The 24501-nt window shown below is 36.2% G+C and overlaps 1 protein-coding gene across 3 annotated transcripts in view; it reads left to right on the top strand.

Annotated features, from left to right (window-relative positions):
* The window catches only part of THSD7A (thrombospondin type 1 domain containing 7A), a 438927-nt gene that overhangs the window by 382044 nt on the left and 32382 nt on the right, over positions 1–24501 (top strand). For all 3 annotated transcript variants that reach the window (XM_043588979.1, XM_043588977.1, XM_043588978.1), the window contains 6 exons: positions 10990–11168; positions 13573–13578; positions 15307–15440; positions 20335–20488; positions 22126–22270; positions 23577–23692. In XM_043588979.1, coding sequence (XP_043444914.1) covers positions 10990–11168; positions 13573–13578; positions 15307–15440; positions 20335–20488; positions 22126–22270; positions 23577–23692 — 734 coding nt within the window. The remainder of the gene's footprint in view (positions 1–10989; positions 11169–13572; positions 13579–15306; positions 15441–20334; positions 20489–22125; positions 22271–23576; positions 23693–24501) is intronic.

Genomic DNA, 24501 nt, shown 5'->3' with positions numbered 1-24501 from the left:
GCTTAAAACCCTGACTCTCTAAACTTGTTTTGTCTTTGTGGTGTAACCAGCACCACGTCCTGAGTCATCTTTTTAACATAAACTCACCTATAGTCCAAGAAGCCACCATGAATAAGAAAGATTCAGAAAATGTCAGGACTTGAAGGCTACCTCCCAGGAATCAAAGACAAAGAACAGCCACATCCCTTATTACACAGCAGAAAGCTTTAGAGTTGGCAATAAGAAATGGTGTTGATAAAAAAACTTGTGTGTAGCTGTACCTAAATGAATCTGAATGTGCCTAGTCATTGGGTAACTCCCAGTATCAGAATAAAAACAGCAACAGAACCCCACAACTATTAACACTGATGTTGAAACTTCCTGAGAAAATCTATAAGCACCTAGCAGATATGAAGACATAGGCCTTCATATGTATATAAGTAAATACAAATAAAATTAAAGGAGCATTCCATTGTAGTTATATAAATTTTCCTGAACACTTCATCATGAAAATTTTAATTACCCAATGTAGATTTATAACTTTACATCTACTGGATGTATGAGCTTGAATGGAACATTTGATTAGGGGAGTTTGGCTATAGATAATAATTTGGTTTTTCCATGTTACTGAGTTATCAGTCCTCAATATATAATTGCAAAAGAGTGTTATTTGAGAACTTTCAATGATTTTTTCAATATTTTTAAACCCACAAGGATAATAAAGTCCTAGCTAATTTTTTCTCATTCCTAACTGCAATCATGTACATATAATATACATTAAAGTAGCAGAGATTTTTGAGGTTGCTTTTGAGATTGATTCAGAAGTTTTAGTTAGAGTGCCAGAGTTGCTCATTCACACAACTGTAAATCAAAACCAACCAGTATCTTCCATGTGCTTTTAAAGGGAATTCTTTATCAGCAGTACACCTTTCAGCAACACAATATAGTAATTGTGAAGGTTGTTGAAAGCTATTTTATCTGCTCATTCATAATTCAAATGAAAGAGGTGATTGGATATATCTCAAAGGCAATATGTCCTACGGCTGCCACTTTAAGCCTGTTGGTGTTTTGTATTTATTTCAGTCTGAAAGAGCAATCAGAACAGATATAGGATACAAAAAATATGATCAAAAGTCAGGAGTTTGATTTTCCATGTGTCAAATGCAGTGTTGAAGTGCTGAAAGTTTTAATACCATAATTGTGAAGTCATTTATTTTATTCTAGCATTCCTCAGAAGGCATAAATTGCTACAAGATGCTATCAGTTTATTTAGTCTTAAAATGCATCAAATGTTTCTGTCTTTCCATCCCCTATGATTGTTTGGTGTTAATTGCCCTCAAAAATGATCTTAGCAGAGAAGGCAAGGGAATGCTTATCTAGCAATTTACTAGTAGCATTAAGGATTTTAATTGTGCTAGATAAACATGACAGGCAATTATTGAGTGTTGTTTCATACTAGAAAATAAAAATGGAATGCTAGGCATTATAGTCTTTTGCAGTTTTGTCTTTATGTCAATGCCTAATTTATATCTGTTAACAATTTAATAGGTTGAATTTTATTTGAGAGATGTTTTCTAGAATATGCTATTGGAAGATCAGACATAAAAGTTTTATATCTGCTTACTTCATAATACAATGTGAATCAGTCAGAAGTCATACATGTTAAGTCTCACTAATGCCATAATACTTCAACAGATAAAATGGAAAGAAAGAATTTCCATTTATCTGTTACTTTGTGAAGTAGTGACATGAACAATCATGTGATTCTCTTTTCAACTCTGAGTACTAAATAACAAAAGGTTAAAAGTTTACTTTTGTAGTCATTTTGAAGGTGGGGAAATGCAAGTCTTCTCGAAATATTTCAATAATTTATTACCTTTATAACAAGAAATAAAGAAGGGTACTATATCATAATAAAGGGGACAGTCTGAGAATCATATCTAACAATCATAAATATTTATGCCCCTGACATGATAGCACCCAAATATATAAAACAACTACAAACATAAAGTAACTCATTGATAATAATACACTGATAGTAGCACACTTTACCATCCCATTACATCAATGGACATATCATCTAAACATAAACAGGAAGACAATGGCTTCGAATGACACACTGGACCACATGAACTTAACAGATGTTCAGAAAATTCCATCTAAAACAGCAGAATACACATTCTTTTCAAGTTCACATAGGTCATTCTCTTTTTTTTTTAATTTTTTTTCAACGTTTATTTATTTTTGGGACAGAGAGAGACAGAGCATGAACGGGGGAAGGGCAGAGAGAGAGGGAGACACAGAATCAGAAACAGGCTCCAGGCTCTGAGCCATCAGCCCAGAGCCCGACGCGGGGCTCGAACTCACGGACCGCAAGATCGTGACCTGGCTGAAGTCGGACGCTTAACCGACTGCGCCACCCAGGCGCCCCACATAGGTCATTCTCTAGAACAGATCAGATATCTGTATATACTAATATACAGATATACTAATATCTGATTAGTTTACAAAGCAAGCCTTAACAAATACAAAAGGATTGATGTCATACCATGCACGTTTTCTGACCACAGCACCGTTTTCTGACCACAGCACCTTCTACCTACCGTGAGTGGGTAGAAGTCCACCCAAGAAAAAAAAATCTGAAATACCACAAATATATGGAGGTTAAACAATGTTCTACTAAACAATGAATGGGTCAACCAGGAAATCAAAGAAGAAATTTTTAAAAATACATGTAAACAAATGAAAATGAAAACACAATGGTCCAAAGCCTTTGGGATGCAGCAAAAGTGGTCCTAACAGGGAAGTATATAGTAGTACAGACCTACCTTAAGAAGCAAGAAAAATCTCAAATAAACAACCTAACCTTATACTTAAAAGGGTTAGAAAAAGAACAAACACAAAGCCTAAACCAAGCAGAAGGAAGGAAATAATAAATATTAGAGTAGAATTAAATGATAAAAATAACAACAATAACAACAAAACAATAGAACCGATTAATGAAACCAGGAGTGGGTCTTTGAAAAAACTTACTAAAATTGATACACCTGTATCAAAAAGGAAAGACTTATCAAAAAGAGAAAGTACCCAAGTCAATAAAATCATAAATGAGAGAAGATAACTAACAATGCCACAGAAATACAAATAATTATATGAAATACTATGAAAAATTATATGCCAATGGATTGGACAACCTTGAATAAATGGATAAATTCCTAGAAATATATGAACAACCAAAATGAAAACAGGAAGAAATAGAAAACTTGAACATACCAATAACCAGCCAAATAATTGAATCAGTAACCAAAAAACTCCCAATAAACAAAGTCCAGGAGCATGGACTCACAGGCAAATTCTTCCAGACATTTAAAGAAGAGTTGATACCTATTCTTTTCAAACTATTCCCAAAAACAGAAAAGGAAGGAAAACTTCCAGACTCCTTCTTTGAGGTCAACATTACCCTGATACCTAAACCAGATAAAGACTCCACTAAAAAAGAGAACACTAAGCCAATATCCCTGATGAACAGGGATGCAGAAATTCTCAATACCAGACCAATAAGCCAAATTCAACACTCAGCATTATATACTACATTAATAAAAGAAAGGATAAAAGCCATATGATTCTCTCGATAGATGCAGAAAAAGCATTTGACAAAGAACAACATCCATTCATGATAAAAACTCTCAACAAAGTTGGGATACAGGGAACATAATATAATAAAGGCCATATATGAAAAACCCACAGGTAATATCATCCTAAATGGGGAAAAAAATGAGAGCTTTTTCTCTACAGTCAGGAACACTGGGGATGTCCACTCTCCTCACTGTTACTTAACATACTACTGGAAATCTTAACCATAGCAATAAGACAACAAAAATAAATAAAAAGCATCCAAATCAGTAAGGAAGACGTAAAACTTACACTATTTGCAGATGACATGGTACTTTATATAGAAAACCAGAAAGACTCCACCAAAAATTGCTAGAACTGATACAAGAATTCAGTAAAGTCGCAGGATACAAAATTAATGTACAGAAATCTGTTGCATTTCTATACACCAATAATGAAGCAGAAGAGAGAAAAATTAGGGAATCATTCCCATTTACAAGTGCACCAAAAACAACATGATACCTAGGAATAAACCTAACCAAAGAAGTTAAAGACCTATACTCTGAAAAATATAAAACACCAATGAAAGGAATTCATGAGGACACAAAGCAGTGAAAAAACAGTCCGTGCTCATGGATTGGAGGAACAAATATTATTAAAGTGTCTATACTACCCAAAGAAATCTACTCATTCAATGAAATCCCTATCAAAATAGCATCAACATTTGTCACAGAGCTAGAACAAACAATCCTAAAACTTGTATGGAACCACAATAGACCCTGAATAGCCAAAGCAATCTTGAAAATCAAATCTGGAGGCATCACAAAACCAGATTTCAAGTTATATTACACAGCTTTAGTGATCAAAGCAGTATGGTACTGGTACAAAAACAGACACATAAATCAATGGAACAGAAAAGAAAACCCAGAAATGAACCTACAACTATATGGTCAACTAATCTTCAACAAAGCAGGAAAGAATATCCAATGGGAAAAAGACAGTCTTTTCTTTTTCTTATTTTTTTTTAATGTTTATTTTTGAGACAGAGACAGAGCATGAATAGGGCAGGGGCAGAGAGAGAGGGAGACACAGAATCTGAAACGGGCTCCAGGCTCTCAGCTGTCAGCACAGAGCCCGACGCGGGGCTTGAACTCACGGACCGTGAGATCATGACCTGAGCCGAAGTCGGACGCTTAACTGACCGAGCCACCCAGGCGCCCCAAGACGCCAGGCGCCCCATTTGTCTTTTCAACAAATGGCATTGGGAAAACTGGACCATTTTCTTATACCATACACAAAAATAAATTCAAAGTGGATTAAAAACATAAATGTGAGACATAAAACCATAAAAATCTTCAAGGAAAACATAAGCAGCTATTTCTTTGACATCAGCCATAGCAACGTCTTTATGGAGAAAGGGAAACAAAAGCAAAAATAAACTATTGGAACTACACCAAAATAAAAAGCTTCTGTACAGTGAAGGAAATAATCAACAATTCTAAAAGGCAACCTGTGGAATGAGAGAAGATATTTGCAAATGGCATATCTGATAAAGGGTTAGTATCCAAAATCTATAAAAACTTATCAAACTCAACACCTAAAAAATGAATAATCCAGTTAAAAATGGACAGGAGATGTGAATAGACATTTTTCCAAAGAAGACATACAGATGACCAACAGACACATAAGAAGATGCTCAACATCACTGATCATCAGGGAAATACAGATCAAAACTATAATGAGATATTACCTCACACCTGTCAGAATCGCTAAAATCAACAACACAACAAACCAACAAGTATTGGTGAGGATATGGAGAAAAAAAAGAATCCTCTTGCCTTGTTGGTGGGAATGCAAACTGGTGCAGCCACTCTGGAAAACAGTATGGAGGTTCCTCAAAAAAGTGAAAAATAGAACTGTAAAATCCAGCAGTTGCACTACTATGTGTTTACACAAGGAATACAAAAATACGAATTCACAGGGATACATGCACCCCAATGTTTATAGCAACATTATTTACAATAGCCAAATTATGAATGAGTATAGGGGGAAAAAAGAGAGGCAAACCAAGAAGCAGACCCTTAACTATAGAGAACAAACTGATGGTTACCAGTAGGGAGATAGGTTAAATTGCTGGTGGGGATTAAGGACTTGTGTTGAGCACTGGGTATTGTATGGAAGTGTTGAATCACTGTATTTTATACCTGAATCAATATTAGATTGTATGTTAATTAACTGAAACTTAAATAAAAACTTTAAAAGTATAAAATAATTTATTACCTTTGAAATACTAGCATGCTTTGCCAAAGCTATTGATAACATTTAGAAATATTTGGTATTTTTAAAAAATTGTGCTTTTACAAGCATTAAACAATTTGGTCACAGAATACCATTGATTTGGAAATGACTTTAGGCATTTCTACAGTTTGATTTTATTTCATAAACTATTACTTTGAAATATAAAATGAATTATTACTGGCCCTTTTGAGAGTTCCATTTTTAAGCATCTCCTACTGGTTTAGATAAATTTAATTTCTAAGCTATGCTATATGAAAGGCAGAATGAGATTTAAAATTTGTCTCAGTTCAAAATAGTGAGATGGGCTTGTTTCCCTACCTCAAACCATAATCAAAGTCAAAGATTTAAGTAGACACTGCAATCTATTTGAAGAATAGTTACACTTTTCAAAATTTTGGTAAACACTGTCATAAGGTACTTTCATTTTTTATTAAACTTTCCTCTATATCATTATCAATAGTCCACCTGCCTTTTTCAGTATCAGAAGTACATTCAAAACTTAGCATTGGTGTCTTTTTTCTGTCTTTAGTGTTTCACAGCTGACAAAGCCCCAGCTGCCTCATCTGCCCTCTTGAAGGCTAGCTGAGACTAATTCCTACACTTTAGAAAATTCTTTCATTGCACCCTGCTCTTCATGCCAAATTTGTGATCCTATCTTTAAAAAGATTTTTTTTATACTTTACTTACAATTAGGTGGTACCTTCTGATGCATCAAATTCTCTCCTAGGAATAGTCCCCCCAAAATACATATGTTCACCAAAAGACATATTCTAGAAGGCTCATAGCAATCTTGTTAACAATAGCTTCACATTGAAAAATATCCATTCATGTCTTCTGCCTCAAAAAATTAAAGATAGAACTACCCTATAACCCAGCAATAGCCCTGCTAGGAATTTACCCAAGGGATACAGGAGTGCTGATGCACAGGGGCACATATATGCCAATTTTTATAGCAGCACTTTCAACAGTAGCCAAATTATGGAAAGAGCCTAAATGTCCATCAACTGACAAATAGATAAATAAGATGTAGTTTATATATACAATGGAATACTACTTGGCAATGAAAAGAATGAAATCTGGCCATTTGCAGCAATGTGGATGGAACTGGAGGGTATTATGCTAAGTGAAATAAGTCAGGTAGAGAAAGATACCATATGTTTTCATTCATATGTGGATCTTGAGAAACTTAACAGAAGACCATGGGGAGGGGAAGAGGGGGGAAGTTAGAAGGAGAGAGGCAAACCATAAGAGACTCTTAAGGACTGAGAACAAAGTGAGGGTTGTTGGGGTGGGGAAGAAGGGGAAGTGGGTGATGGGCATGGGGGAGGGCACTTGTTGGGATGAGCACTGGGTGTTGTATGGAAACCAATTTGATAATAAATTATATTTAAAAAAAAATCCACTCAACATCATTAGAATGTACGAATAAGCCATAATATTATAAACACAATAGAATATTATATATCAATTAAAATGAATAGCCTTATGGGGCGCCTGGATGGCTCAGTCGGTTGAGCTTCCGACTTCGGCTCAGGTCATGATCTCAGTCTGTGAGTTCAAGCCCTGCGTCAGGCTCTGTGCTGACAGCTCAGAGCCTGGAGACTGCTTCCGATTCTGTGTCTCCCTCTCTCTCTGCCCCTCCCCCATTCATGCTCTGTCTCTCTCTGTCTCAAAAATAAATAAACATTAAAAAATAAATAAATAGCCTTCAACAACATGCAAAAATATGGATCAATCTCATGCCACATTATAGAATGAAAGAAAGCTTGCACACATGGTTATTCACTGTATGACTCCATTTACGTAACATTTTTTAAAAGTACAATTCTGCATTGTGAGAAATTAGGGTAGCTACCATGTGAGAAGGGATAGTGATTGGAAGGGAGCACCAAAGAGGTTTCTGGATTCATGTGTGTGTTCAATGAACTTCGTACTTATGAAATTGTACAAAAGATGCACATTTGTGTATGGAGACTAAGTTTAAAACCGCTAATGTGTAACTTTGGCAAAAATACAGGGACTGTATGTAGAAAGATATGTACAAATCAGCCTCTCCTCCAGATTCAACTGGTTCTGACTTGTCTTACAACAGCATTCCCTAATTTCAGTCCCACACACTCACACATTTATAAATGAGTACAAGGATGACTGGTGAAACTTAGATAAGCTCAATGGATTGTATCAGTCTCAGTATCTTGGTTGAAATTATACTATAGTTACTGTTGTAAGTAACTAGGAAAAGTAGACAAGGGACCTCTTGATATTATTTCTCATATTTCTTACAATTGTATGGGAATCCACAATTACCTTGATAAAAGGATTTCAATAAAAAAACAATGGTGAGTAAACGCAAGAAAATACATTAAATTTCTAAAAGTGAGACCCTATCCCAACTGAACTGTATCATAATGTTGGGGATTGCTAGAAACCTGCAATTTTAGCATGTGTTCCACATAATTTGTGATAAAGCTAGGAAATACTGTGTAGTAACTGGCTAGCTTTTTAACACTGTCTCAACTGTAACTTTGGTTACAAGCTTGTAGATGAAATTTATCATACTGGTTTTAGGTGGTCTTGTTTCGCTATAATGAAAGGTTCTCTTTTAAATCTACCTACAATAAAAAGAATGAAATACTTAGGAATAAATTTAACAAATGAAGTGTTAAGATGTGTACACTAAAAATTAGAAACCATCAGTGAAAGAAATGAAAGACCTAAATAAATGGAAAGAAATTCCATGTATCTGGATTATTAAGATGGCAATACTCCCAAATTGGTCAAGCTATTCAGCATAATTCCCATCAAAAACTTAGCTGCCATTTTGGGTAAGACTTGACAAGCTGATTCTAAGATGCATATGGAAATGCAAAGCACCCAAAAGCTGAAACTGTTTTAAAAAATAAGAGCAAAGTAGGAGGACTCACGCATTCTGACTTCAAAACTTCAAAACAAAGTTACAGTAATCAAGACAGTGTGGTATTGGCATAGAGATCAATAGAATGGCATTTAGAATTGAGATATAAACCCTTATATTTATGGTCAATTGATTTTCAACAAGGGTACCAAAATAATTCAATGTAGAAAAAACAGCCTTTTCAACAAATGGGCCTGGAATAACATGATAACCACATAGAAAAGAATGAAGTTGGACCCCCCACACACACACAGCTTTTCATAACATATACAAAAATTAAGTGAACCATATTCCTAAATATGAGAGCTAAAACTATAAAACTCTTAGAAGAAAACCTAGGTGTAGATCTTTACTACCTCAGATTAGGTAATAGTTTTCTAGATGTGACCTCAGAGCCCAACAACCAAAGAAAAAAATAGGTAAATTAGACTCATTGACATTTAAAATTTCATTCTTCAAAGGACCCTAAAATTAAAAAGACAAGTTTTGACAAATGTAGAATTTGGAACACGCATACCTTGCTAGTGGTATTATAAAATGGTACACTTTTGGAAAACAGTTTGACAATTGCCTCAAAAAGTTAAATATAGAGTTACCATATGAGCCAGCATTCCACTTGTAGATATACACCCATGAGAATTAAAAACATGTTCAAACAGAAATTTATACACAAATGTTCATAGCATTATCCATACTATACAAAATAGGAAAATAACTAAAATATCAATCAACTGATGAATGGATAAGCAAAATATATCTATACAATGGATCATTATTCAGTCACAAAAAGGAATGACGTACTAACATATGCTATAACCTAGAGGAACCCTGAAAACACTATACTAAGTGAAATAAGCCAATCAGAAAGACCACATAATGTTTGATTTCATTTTATGAGATGTCCAGAATTGGTACATTCTTAGGGATAGAAAATAGATGAGTGGTAGCCAGGGTGTCGAGGGAAAGGAAAATAGGAGATGGCTGCTAACGGGTATAGGGTTTCTCTTCGTAGTGATGAAAATGTTCTAAAATTAGATAGTCGTGACAGTTGTATGACCCACTGGATATATTAAAATCCAAAACGTGAGCTGACTTTTATGGTATGTGAATTTTCTCCATAAAAAATTTATAAACCTACCTAGAGTTCCCTTGTATAAGTTGTTTATATTATTATCATTTTCAAAATCAAATCCTTGAAGTTGATGTAAAATGTTACAAGAACAATCCCTCTGCACATCAGAGTATTACACAGAACAGCCATGCATTTGACTCTCGACCAAGGGAAATTTTGCTTTTTCCACATTTTGGCCTGGAGTATACTAGTGATAAATTGATACTGTGAAATGCCAAGCTGGTAATAAGAGACTGTTCCAGGAAAATGCACCCATTTCTCAAATCACATCTGTAGATGATTAAGTTAATTGGCTGTGTGATTTGATGGAGCGAGTAATGGACTAGACCCCATCTCTTACTGTGTGCCCCCACACTTGTCAATTACCTTTCTGCATTTGTTAGAATATCTATCCAGTAGAAAATCAATACCTACCTGCCCGATACATTTATAAGATTTTTGAGACAATCAAATGAAAACAAGATGTAAAGTTGTTTTGAAATTGACAGCACTATAAAAATATGAGACATTATTTATTTAACATTCTTCACTCTCCTTCTCTGGATTTGATTTTCAGAGAAGGGAAAGCATAAGGTGCTAAGTTAAATGCTCCCTTTCAGATATTGATTGAGAGGCTCTGGCTTTCTTCTTGAGGAAGAACATTGCATGGACTCAAAAACTTGAACTTGCGTGACATTAACAGAGAACATTTTATAGAAAACCGTTATAATTTTTTTAATGTATCATTCTGACAGCATGAGAATGATATAGCAGCAGACAGGTTATTGTCAATTAAACACGAGCTGTCAGAAAGTCAGAAATGTTGAGGTATGGTGAGCGTGAATCCTAAGCAGATCGTATGGCAGCTGCTCAGCTGTTATTTTAACAGAGTCTCTGTACGTGTGTGTCATTTTCCTGCAGAATTTAATTTGAGTCCCTAACGACGGAGACATCTTTGCATTTGCATGTTGCTGTCAAGTCGAACTTGGACCTTCTAAGTGAGCTAGCATGGTGGGTGGTAGTGTGCAAGTGACATGTGGAGGAGATGGCTCTCATCTCATTTTCTTCCATTTAGGTTACATCGAAGAGGCTTGCATCATCCCTTGTCCCTCTGACTGCAAGCTTAGTGAGTGGTCCAACTGGTCACGGTGCAGCAAGTCCTGTGGGAGCGGTGTGAAGGTTCGGTCTAAATGGTTGCGTGAAAAACCATATAATGGAGGGAGGCCTTGCCCTAAATTGGACCATGTCAACCAGGTATTTTGTCCCATTGATTCTTATATTGAGAATACTGCATATTGTTTACAATCACTGTGATCTATTTTTTTCTTCAAATGGAGAAGAGTAAATAATAGCCCCTTTCAAATAAGAAATTTGACCCATTTTACCTTTATAATGCCTGAGTTAATGTATGTATGCTATTAAAATACCAAATCAGATGTATCATCTTTGCATCACATTTAGTACCCAGCATGTATATGCATATGAATATAATTAAATGGAAATTAAAACGACACCTACCTTTAAGATAATATCATAAAATTGTATCTAGCTGGGTGCTGAGAGCAAGATTGTCTCATTATTATACTTCCCTAGAATGTCAGAAAAGATATCTCAATTACCAACTACTTAAAATGAAAGCAAGTATATGGGTTGGGTCTAAAACTAGGAAATAGGTTTTGGATGTTCATTTAAATTTGTTTGATATAAAGTATGTTAAGAAAAAAAGAAATATAAAGATGACCTCAAAGTCAGTGTTACTATGTTATCTACCAATTTAGTCATTGACCTGTTCAATTTTATCTGGAACTTTATTTGATTTTATATGCTCACTTCATTGTCTGCTGTTCATAGTTGTTACTTGTGTTCTACTGGAGATATGAAGTAAAAAGGCTAATAGAGGGAATGGTGACAAATTCAAATATAAGATGTAGGCAGTTATTCTCTTGTTTGACCTACATGTGAGTTAAAAAAGAATAAATTTAATATAGTATATGTAGATATTAAGGTATGAATTTATATTGTCAGAGTCAAATGAACTAAGTCATATATATGAACCAACCTTAAATATGTAGATAGGTTTCACGCATACACAGACCATCTAATTTTAATCTCCAAACACACTGCTTTCCAGTACACGTACTTTACTTCCTAAATTAACTTAAATTATTAATGATAATAAAGGTATACTATAGGGTGCTCCCTTCAACTTGCTAAATGGAATGCCACCCAATTCATGAATCAGATAATAAAGCCAATTAGATCTTCAAAAATAATAATGATGAAGTAAAAATAAATGTACACCCTAGAGAAAATAAATTTTGAATAAAGAAATTAAAGATGAACAAAATGGAGAATTACATGCTACAGGAAGTACCACTCTGAAAAAAATCTTGGTTTTTCCCTTGAGTGAATTTGCTGCATGTTCCCTTAAAGGCAACCAAAGGCAAATAATACACTGCACTGCTGCCATCTACTGGTAATTGAGTTTCCCTGCCAGAGTGAATATTTGCAAAGAAGAAAATTCAGTTACCTGTCCCTAATGAAACAGAATAACTGAAATGTAAGGTTCATAATGCAAAAGAATATTTTTTACAAGTTTTGAAATCTTAAATTTTCAATGGTAAATTTAAATTGTAATAACTTTTGATCCATGATTCTAATAAAGAGAAATTTGACATATGCACATAGGTTCAGAGTGTATGTGTGTGTGTGTGTGTGCGTGTGTGTGTGTACAGCCAGTCAGCCCTTCAATTAAATAAGCCATGCTTGCCTCAGCATCTTTTTACTAGTAAATTTTTAAAGGTTCAAGACCTTCTTCCAAGTTGTCTTTGCTATGAAAATTCTTTTACCTAAATCATTTCTCTGTCACTCTCCAACTCTGATAAAATTTAATTTTGATGGTGACATTTGCGTACTTGTTAATCAGCTTACTGGTGTAAATTACAAAATTAACAACTGAAAAATTCCAGCTAAAATGAGAAATACTAGATTGCTGACTATTTGAGTATAAATGTCCTACATTTAAAAAATAGAATTTTCTAGGATTTATCAGTAACATGTTAGTAAAGAATATGCCAAGGTTTGTGTTAATTTTGAAAATTATAAGTCACATGGATTTTTTGCTATAATTCTACATTCCTCAATAAAATAATCAGTGGTCCATTGACTTGAAAATGGTCTTTGATTTTCCACCTTCTAATTAAGGAAGCAAATTCTCATTTCCTTGTAGATGGATTGATTAAATGTAGATGGATTGATTAAAATCAATAGATTAATCAATCAATCTATGGATAGATTTCATTCCCAATTTGGATCACAAAATATTTGCAGTCATTTATCAATCCCACATGATATGTATTTTTAGGTCTAGTCAGTTTCTTAAGATTTCTTCATCCTGTTCATCTAATCTTTACCTTGACTGTGCTGTTTGCAATACTCATTTGTGTATCTTCACTTTCAACAATAATTAGGAGTTGCTTTTTCTCTTTTAGGGCTTAATAAAAATATTCTAATCATTTACCAAAAAAGAAAAGTAGACTTTAATGTGTGGATAACATAATATTTAAAACTTAGAACATGAATTTTTTTGTTCAATATACTGACATTTTTTCCTTATTTTTTTCTTTCTTTTCCTCATTCCTGTTGAACACTACTCCAGGCACAGGTAAGAATTTTTAAACCTCCTGATTCGTGGTAGAGTGCTGCTTGTTTTCTTTTTCACTACTGACTTCAGAGAATGGATTTCTTTTTCTGCTGTTGTCTTTTATCTTTTACAGGGAGAAAATAGCACATTTTCCATACAATTTTTGTTTTGCATCTGTTTCTCTCTCTCTCTCTCTCTCTCTCTCTCTCTCTCTCTCTCTGTCTCTCTCTCTCTCTCTCTCTGTCCTTCTAGCTTGCTACCTGTGTTTTCTCATTTTAATATCAGGGCCTGAGATACAAGAGTGGAGGGAACAAGTTTTACTTCACCAGCCTTGAAAAGGCAACGACACCTCTTGTTAACGATGTCATGCTTCTTGGAGGGAGGGGTAAAGGTGCAGGTAGGCTGAGGATGGGTGGCAGGAAGTTGCCCTGAACTGATTTGTATTCAGTCCAGTGTAGGAGATTAAAATGAAAACCATTGAAAGATTAGGAAAAATGGCATTTCTCTTTCAATGTTTTCCTTCCCCACAAGTTGTAGGGTAATGTTTTACCTGGTAGTATTTAGTCCCATTTAAATACAGTACCCAATGTGAAGGTGATCATTTATAACAGTAATTGTGGATTCTTATGCCAACAGCGCATATGATTTATTCTCACTTGGAATGGGTCTCCTTTACTCACTCACTGAAATTTGCACAAAAGAATAGTTCTAAGGGGCTATTTATATCTATATTTTCTGGATTTTTCTGGAATTAAGTAGTTACAAAAAACAAACATATAGTTGTGTGTGTGTGTGTGTGTGTGTGTGCGCGTGTGTGTGTGTGTTGTGAAATAGGAAATAGAGTTGAATGACCATAGATTTTAAAATCATTTTAAAAGACATTTTTCTTTAACGGTTGAGTCAGCTGTGTTGCAGTAGATTATGGTTTATTTATTTCCTTGATTTAGTCATTGTTCTCCTTGAGAAAAGAGCAAAATTGGTTCATTGTTCTAAAATCCTGAGACCAACACCCCACCCTAAATGCGGGGCTTTCAGCCTTCATGGACACCGGAGGACAGACAAGTTTGCTTTGTGTTATGTGGCTCTCCCTGCTTTGGGCTGTATCTGTATAATACGAGACCAATTTCAGACCTTGCTTCCAAGCCCTGAATGATTGAGGGTTAGTTTTAAAGAGGCTTATTTCCTTATTTTTTACCGTTTAACTCAGTTTCACATATGGAATGCAAAAAAAAAAAGAGTATAAATTCTTATTATTACATAGATTTATTTGAAAAACAGGCCAAGTCATATTTTTTTTAAAAAACAACTAGTTTTATATGCTTATTTACTTTATTAATTCATCTATTCATTCATTCATCTATTCAACAAACCTCTGTGGAATGCCTAACATCTGAGCACTCTGGCCTAAGCATTGGAGACACACAGGCCTGTGAACAAGACAGATGGCCCATGAAATCACAGTGCTGTGTGGTGTGGGTCAGTATGGGACAGTGTGTAATGGGTCTCATGTGCTCCACCTGATCAGATCTGCACCTGTGATGTCAAACCGGATCAAGAGAACACAGCACCGCTAGCCCTGCCCATCACTACTCTAACTCTCAGATTTCCTATATTCCTAGTTTAGAATAATGAACAAGAAAGGAGAGGAGTGAAAAGAATGTAATGATTGTTGTTATGTGAAGTGTCCCCACATATCCTCATCAGGTTCCCTGAGGAGAAATCCCTGAGAATTCATTGTGTGTGTTTCAGGTGTATGAGGTCGTTCCTTGCCACAGTCAGTGCAACCAGTACGTATGGGTCACAGAGCCATGGAGCATCTGCAAAGTGACCTTTGTCAACATGCGAGATAACTGTGGAGAGGGTGTGCAAACCCGAAAAGTGAGGTAAGGCCAAGCCTGGTTATGTGGACAAGGAACACTCGATCTCCTCCCGATCTCACGTGTGCCACTCTCACTCCTCCCCAGTCTCCTGAATAAAACTGTCATTAGTTTTATTTCTAGGGAATCTGAGTGCATGGAAAACTCTAAGGGGATCTGCTTCAAGCAACAGTTTGTCACACTGGGTCTTCTGACATCAGGAGCCTCACTTCAAGGTGCTCCTGTGAAAAGAAAGGTTCACATATTGAATACAAGCTGAACTCATGCAGATTTTCTCAACCCCAATACCTTTTTTCTTGAAGGCCAAAAATATTTCTTACTGCTTTTTAACGATAATCTATTATAAATCCTTGCTCCTTTACATCAAACTGGCTAAGTTTTGAATATTCTCTTCTCCTCCAGGAAGCCTTCTCTGGCTGCACTGCCCAGTAGGGTAGCCACTAGCCATATGTGGCTGTTTAACTTTAAATTTTTTTAATGTTTATTTATTTTTGGGAGAAAGACAGAGTAGGGGAGGGACAGAGAGAGAGGAAGACACAGAATCTGAAGCAGGCTCCAGGCTCTGAGCCATCAGCACAGAGCCCCACACAGGGCTTGAGATCATGACCTGGGCTGAAGTCAGACGATCAACTGACTGAACCACCCAGGTACCCCTATTACACTTTAAATTTAAACTGATTAAGGGGCACCTGGGTGGATCAGTCAATTAAGCGACAGACTCTTGGTTTCGCCTCAGGTCATGATCTCACAGTTTGCGATTTTGAGCCCCACATTGAGCTCTGCACTGACAGTACAGAGCCTGCTTGGGATTCCTCTCTCTCTCTGTCCTTCCTGTTCCCTCTCTCCCTCTCTCTCTCTCAAAATAAATAAATAAACTTTAAAAAATACATTTAAACTAGTTACAATTAAATTAAGAATGCATTTCCTCAGCCACACTAGACACATTTCAAGTGCTCAATAGCCAGAGGTGGCTAACAGCTGTTCTGTCAGACTGCAGAGATATAGAGTATTTCCATCATCACAGAAAGTTCTATTGAGCAGTGTTGCCCTATAGTACCCCGTATACCCCTCTTTGTTTTGAAAGGATCCATTTACTGATCTGTCATTTTTATTAAACTCTATCATTTTCTCCAAACTGAGATCCTGTCATATTCATACAAATTCCCTAATGCTTAATACAAGTTTTATACTCATTAAGTTGCCCCTACAGTATCTGCATATGCCTCTTAGGGGTTCTAGAACCCTACCAAACAAGTGTATTTGGTTTTATTATCTCCACTTTGTAGAGGAGACTCAGAATTACTAAGTAATTTACCTAAAACACACATCTAGAAAAGTGACAAAATTGGCATTCAATCCACAGTCTCTTGTCACTCTTTTTTTCTATACTGAATTTTTTTAATGTTTATTTTTGAGAGCGAGAGAGAGTGAGTGAGAGGGGGAAGGGCAGAGAGAGAGGGAGACAGGGAATCTGAAGCAAGCTCCAGGCTCTGAGCTGTCAGCACAGATCCCGATGCGGGGCTCGAACCCACGAACCGTGAGATGATGACCCAAGTTGAAGTTGGACACTCAACCAACTGAGCCACCTAGGTGCCCTGTTTTATCACTTTTTATACCAGTTTCTTCCAACCCTTCTGAGTGACACACAGTAAAGACAAATGTAAAAACATCCAGAACTTGACTACTTATGTTATGAGGAAGCCCACTGTCACCCATGATCTAACTTTTCATGAATAAGATTTATATTTCTCAACAGAAAAGTAGAGCAAATTAGCATTCGTATCATAAAACTTTGGCACACTATGGGTAACTTTGCTTCCAGGAATAATAATTTCTATCTGTTTTTCCCAAGCCCTCTGAACTCTCAAGGTATTTTTCTGAGGAACTTAATAAAGGTGGAAGAGGGCCTATGAGGTAATATGATAGGGAAATGTAAGGAAAAGACAGAGATTCCATTTTCCACCATTCCCTTCCAAATTTAAAATTTCTCCTTCAAATTTAAAAATACTTTCCTTATAAAAGTTTTTTTGATCAAGTTGGGCTTTTAGTAAGAAAAAGCGTAATAAAGAACAAGTGGCACACCTGAGTGACTCAATCGGTTGAGCCTCCGACTCTTGCTTTCAGCTCAGGTCATGATCCCAGGGTCATGGGATGGAGCCCTGTGTTGGGCTCCGTGCTGAGCATGGAGCCTGCTTAAGATTCTCCCTCTCCCTCTGCCCCTCTCCTGACTTATGCTCTCTTTCTCTCTCTCTAGAAACAAATGTTTTTAATTAAAAAAAAGAAACTATTCTTTCAGCTTTCCCTTCAACTATCTGTGTACATGTTGCTTTTTCTTGGTTAATAAATACATATTCTCACCATTTCCAAATACCTCTTAATCAAAGTAACTTTTGAGACCAATTTATGTTTTTAGTAAACATCTTTAATGTAAATAGAGAAAATAGAAGGTCAGTATTGATTATGATCTCTGATCACATAATAATGTTCCTTTTTGTTACTGACTGAGTAGTAAACCTCTGTAACCTTATCCTCTGCTAATAATTAAGGTCAAAATGTACCGAGACAGCATATTCCAATTTGTCCAATCCCATTCTTTCTCTTTTAGGATGGTATGGCATAGCATACACTAAGTGGCCGAAGTGATTTTCCATGGTCAGAAGGGATATTTGCTCACGGACATTATTTTTAGAATTGCCAGCACATGGTGACAATTAAAATTAATAATAATAATAAAAAGCAACAGATTTGGTTACTTTTATGGTTGCTTTTGAATTCTCTGCAATGTAGCCCCTTATTGTCACAGCCGTGGTGGGCCTCTGGCTCCACCCTTTGCCTTCAGCTTGGTTCTGCATGATGTTATTTCTAATACAGTTCAGTTTTCTCACATCATAATTCCGTCTCCTGTGGAAAGGAGAAAGGCCAAGAATGTGAATAAAGCAAATGCACTCAAAGTGCCTTCCTTTGTGCTTAAAACTTGATCCAAATATTTAGTCTGTACTCTAGAGTGATTTTAAAAGCTGGTTAATACCAAATGAAGTAAGTAAAACATAAAGAATCTGAATGTCAACAATAAAGGTCTTTTTAGCATTTGTGGCACCTTGAAATGAGGCTATTTGAATATAGTCACTAAAAGTTACATCCATAACGTATTTTTAATTTTTTTCTTAAATGGCACAAAATAGTAAAGTTTGTTCCTATTTTGTGAGTCTGTTAAGAATGCTTTTCTCTGAGTGATAGAATCATGTGATTTTTTTTTCTTCTGACTTTCCTAAACTGAATAAATTACCTATGTAATAAAAAATTAAAGAAGAAAAGCCTGTGAAAATGTAGTTTTATGTATATAAGTACTTAATCGAGTATTGAACATCTGTCCTTAACTCTGGATCAATAGGTAATTTTGCAAGTTAATCCTTGTTCGCTGTGTCAGTGCCTACCATGAATTCAATCTTTTCTTAGCAGCAAATCCAACTTTTGAGCATTAAACTCTGCTTCATGTCCTCTCAAAGCTCCTGTCAACAGAACATTTTTCAGTGCCATTGAAGATAGAACTTTTTCCTGGGAAACTAAAATTCTCCCAAAGAAATGTATAATTTTTTCTTCAGTGATGAAATCAAATATCTACCTTTGCATGTTTTTGTGGTGGTTTTCTATTTTTAGCCAATATACCAAAAAAAAAAAAAGATGCGTAGGTGGTATTGTATGGGTATATTTTCAGACTAAAAATCCAACTAAGACATGACCAATAGCAGTTTTCCAGCCATTAAATGCATCCCACAGGAAAACAACGTTTCTCTTAAATTGGGCAGTACTGGATAGAAAGGTGTTTCTGCAGAGTAGGTTTGTGAAAATGCCATGTCCCCACTGATTGTAAATCCCTGGGAAAGGTGAAATTCCAAGTATAATTGATAATGTAATTTAACCAACAGTGTAAAACACTGCAATGGGTTTGAGAGGCTGAAGAACTCAAGCCTGCCTTTTTAGTTCCAGCAATGCATTCTCTTCCCTAACCTATTAAGCTGACTGACCCTCTCTGAGTTATAGATGAGGGATAAAGTTTTTCTCGTCTACCAGAACAGTGCTTGGGGAGATTATTAACGTCTGTAAAAGTCAAGTCTGATACTAGCCACGTTAATTAGCTCCTCAAGAGATGAGTAAACAAGACTACCACGACTGCTTACAAAACAGTGAAACATAATAAAATGTTTGAATTGGTTCTGTTAAAAAGAAAACTAACACTAAAAAAGGTGAAGATACAGGAAGATTGAAACAACCACATTTAGAGAATCTGTGCAATTATTATTACTACTATAATTGTTCTCACTTCTGGCTTTCTTTTAAAGTTATCAGCATATAGGAGGCTAAAATTACAAAACAACTTGATAAGTGCCATCAGTTATTTTTGAAAATACCTAATGAAACCTCTCACTAGGAAAGTTCAGGATGCCTCATCTTTCATTATATAAAAATCTACCTTCTCTATGGACTATACCATTTTCTTCTGAAGAAAAAAGTGCATTATATTCCAAAATTACAACCCCTCTATGAATCTCTGTGGACCATTCCCCATTAGGTGCTACATCATATATGAGTGTAAAAGGCCCTCTCCTCTCAGAGGAAGACTATATACCGAGTTTATAATACACACAGTGGCTATAATTGTAAAAGATTATGATGACACAATCAAGTGTGGATTTTATATCATACTGAAGCTCTGCACGTATTTATGGGAGGCAGAGATCCTTTCATGTCTTCATGTTTGGAGAATTCAATTTATAAAATGCAAACTTTCCCACCTTCCAACACCTAAATGATGTCTTAGGAAGAACCATCTGTCCTATGGGTTGGCCATTGTTCTAATTGTCCTGGTTCTTTCACTGAATAGGTATATGTTTTCTTGTAGATGCATGCAGAATACAGCGGATGGCCCTTCTGACCATGTAGAAGATTACCTCTGTGATCCAGAAGAGATGCCCCTGGGCTCCAGAGAGTGCAAATTACCGTGTCCTGAGGATTGTGTGATATCTGAATGGGGTCCTTGGACCCGATGCACTTTGGTAAGATGATGAACCATTTATCAAAATAGAGTTTACCCAGTTTTTTACCATGAAAGCTTCAGAGCTATTACTAAGAAAATAATAATTACTAAACCAAATTGCTTATGAAAGCAAGGGTGTTTTCTTGGCTACTTCATTCTATGATGATGCCATTTAAAGTCAGCAGTGTTTTGTCTCACACTAGAACAGCTCAACTTCTTGCAACCTTTATGCCTTCTGCCATCCTCCTAGACCCGCACAAAATACCTTCAGATTAGTTTATAACTACACAGCATGTTAAAAACTGCCATGGTGATAATGATTCCTTCCAGGTAAAGGGAAAAAGAATGAAGCTCTAGTAAAGGTACTTAAATGGTGTCAGGTTATTGTCATCCCTTGCTTTTTGCCCAATCCATTTTATTTAAATTGTTGGAATAATCTTTCACACAGTGGGGATACTGCAGCAGGGGTATTGACACTGAAACGCAGAAGATCCTGGCAAGAAAGGGAATCGAAAGAAGGAAGCTGTGTGTCAGTGAATCTCTTTCCACACACTGACTCCGTGTCTCTGTGGGCCTGAAAAGCCAGCTGAGACTTTCAAATCACACAAAGCTTCTAGATTTCAACAGCCCGTAGGGGCTCTTCCACAGGACCCTGGGAAGAGTCATTTGAAACAGAACTGACTGAGCATGTAGGAAATGTGGCTTAGCGCAGGCACCTCTGCAAAGCTGTACGTTTCAAAATGGCATCAAAAACACGGGAAGAATACATCTAATGTGGAATTAATTTGCTGAAATACAATATAAGACAGTTTCAAAGAATTTACGATGCATATTTTCAAATTGAGATTAATTTTCTATCTCAGGGTTAACATTATTAAAGGTGCTGACTAACAGCCAACTGATAGAGCAGGGGCAAAACAGGGCTGCTGGTGGACTTGGATACAGGTTAAATAGCGACAAAGAATCAGCTCTTTAATAAGGGTATGCAAATGATTTTCTGTTCTAATTCCATAGCATCATATCTGAAGTTCCTGTTCTTAGAAACCAGATGTTTTCAGAACAAGACTGTGCCAGTAACAGAATGGCAAGCTAGTCTTTTTTAACTGCTGAATTGTGTTTGTGGGCATGTATGTGTGCCCATTACGAAAAGAAAGGTCACTAAAACTAGTTATTTAAAGCCACCCTTAAAATGGTCTTTCAGGTCTAAGAAACTTGGATGGATGGTTGGATGGATGGATGGATGGACGGATAGATAGATAGATGACAGATAGATTTCTGTATTCATGATCTATAATAACTAATATGTTAAAATCACCCTTAAAATGGTTTTTCAGGTCCAAGAAACTATATTAGATAGATAGATTGTTTACAAATTCTGTATTAGTGATCTACAATAATTAATATGATCATATGTGTGTGTTTACACATGTGTGATGGGATGTATTGATTGGTATTTGACACACAGACTCTTAAGCATCTTATAGCTAGATGGGACATCGGAAACTCATCTAACACTTGATTTTATAAATGGCGACACTGAGGTGTAATGAGAATGGCCCAAAAATTCTAACTCCTGCTCCAGTGCTCTCCCTCATATATTAGCTCTTGTGTGCCTGGGGATTCACCATTCTGAGGAGTTGTATTATTCTTTGTCAGCCTTGCAATCAAAGCAGTTTCCGGCAAAGGTCAGCTGATCCCATCAGACAACCTGCTGATGAAGGAAGAGCCTGCCCTAATGCCGTTGAAAAGGAACCTTGTAACCTAAACAAAAACTGCTTCCACTATGATTATAATGTAACAGGTATGTGCATAGTCATCTCATCACAGAGTTAAAGGCCAAATCCTGTGCCTTTCAGCTCAGCAGTATTCCCGTAAGTATTGTTCCTCTCCATCTGGGTCCCTTTTGGACATGCTTCTTACTTTCCCAGAGATAATTCTTTATTTAATGACAGAAATATTTATCTATTTCTCAGTAAACATCAGGATAGAGAATGAAAATATCACACAAACATTGAGCCCTTAAGGTTGATTGTGCATAGCCTAAATGATCCTATTGAAGACATCCTCCCACTTTGGGAAGGTGCAAATAAAAGATACATATCTTTCCCATAAGTATCAGGTTTATTGAAAGATGTCTTTCTTCTTCAGAAGATGTTTAATACCTATAACATACTGGGACGAAGTTCTTGGTGTGGGGGCAGTTTATAAGCATGATGAGTCTGATGTAAAAATGTCAGCAATCTTAAGCTACCAAAAAACTGTATGAAGAAGAGACAAACATTTCCACATTATCAAAGGTACAGATGAAAAAGGATGAATGTTTTTTTCAGAAGACTTATTATGACTTCATTTTTTCCCATAACCCTCCTCTCATACCATATAGGCTCAAATTCTAAGAAAAAAGAGAATGCGCTGGTTTATATGATGTAAGGCAACACTGAAGCTTATTTTGGAATTTTTCCCAAGTAATTTTCCCGCTGAAACAAACTCTAAACATTGTGCACTAACACACAGCAGTCAGATTGGCTTTTTGTCTCCTTAGGTTTTTCTCTTCCATTTCCTTTGATGATACAAAGAAGTCACAATTCTCTGGAACATGCTATGCTACCCTGGAAAGAAAGATTGAAAGAATTACTTTGCAAAAGACATGAAATAAAAGAATTAAATAGATATGGCCTAAGTGATTTTGAAATAAATAAGTGTATATTTTAAAACATTCTAAGTATGGACAGTAAGTGAAATAGTGTTTTGTTTGAAATAATGTTAAAATTTAAATTTCTACTTTTATTAGGAAAAAAACGTTTTTAAGTGACATTCGATCTGCAGGCCAAAGCCAGTTTCACACTGTCACCAAAAGGCTAGCTGTCAAGATTGTCAGGTAGACATCTGCCTTCAAGAATAATCCCCATAGCTATGTGCAACCCCAGCAATTCCATTTGACTCTTGATATGTTCAAAGCCGGGACCCATATGCTCTGCATGTGGGATGATTGATTGTGGGGCTTAGGAAGCAGTTGTGAATTAAATATGGGATTCAGGTCATCAGAGTTTCATTTGAAATCTGTTTCATACATAGCCTTCTGTTCTGATGGGCTCCCTTCCTTTCAGACTGGAGCACGTGTCAGCTCAGTGAGAAGGCAGTTTGTGGAAATGGCATTAAAACAAGGATGTTGGATTGTGTTCGAAGTGATGGCAAGTCGGTTGACCTGAAATATTGTGAAGAGGTGAGGGGATACTGTGTTATATCTTTGTGAGTAAATTCTTCCCTAATAATTTCAATTCATGCTGAGCCAAGTGACCTGTGCTCAGTGCAGCTCATTGCCAGCAGATGGTTTTCTATACTACTCAGAGGCTGTTAAGCACCCTCTTGAAAAGAAACACTGTCCAACTACTGATTTCTACACATAATTTCCTGTATTTTGTTCTGCTTGGAGCCCAAAGGTATGCTAATTAGCCTATTTGGAAAGAAATGCTTGGGGAACAATAAGTAATCAAGGTGAATAAAGGCAATAAATCTTAATCAGACTACTCATCATCTTTTGTAATTTCATGTGAATTTTGTGTTGCCTGGGACACCTGCCAAGAGCCATCATTTATTCTCTCTGTTGCTAAACATTGATCGCATGTGGTTTGGTAGCAGATTTTGATATTAGGATCTAATATCCAGCTGTGAGAGTCTAAGTACTCAGGTCTGGGTAAGAGAGAGCTTGAAATTCAAACAAAGGAATGAAGTCTGCCATTATATCTTTGAGGTGCAGAGAATTGTAACTGTTAATTTTCCAATTTATAAAAGTAATGTCATCATTTCTAGGTATGACCTTATGAAATGTGAGGAAACATAGTTGTTGGCCTTTCTCTTCCTGAAGCTACACTTCATGTTGTAATTATTTTGTCCGACTTCCATACCAAAAGGGTCCCCACATTCCTGACAGGTTTTAACTCCTCCTGCATCTAAACCCCACTGGGTTAAACATGAACCAAGATAAACAGGAGCCTCAATAGATCTTGAACACATAGAGAGGAGCTTATGACC

Source organism: Prionailurus bengalensis, chromosome A2 (genome assembly GCF_016509475.1).
Source record: "Prionailurus bengalensis isolate Pbe53 chromosome A2, Fcat_Pben_1.1_paternal_pri, whole genome shotgun sequence".
NCBI lineage: Eukaryota > Metazoa > Chordata > Mammalia > Carnivora > Felidae > Prionailurus > Prionailurus bengalensis.
This window is presented reverse-complemented; position numbering and strand designations above follow the sequence as displayed.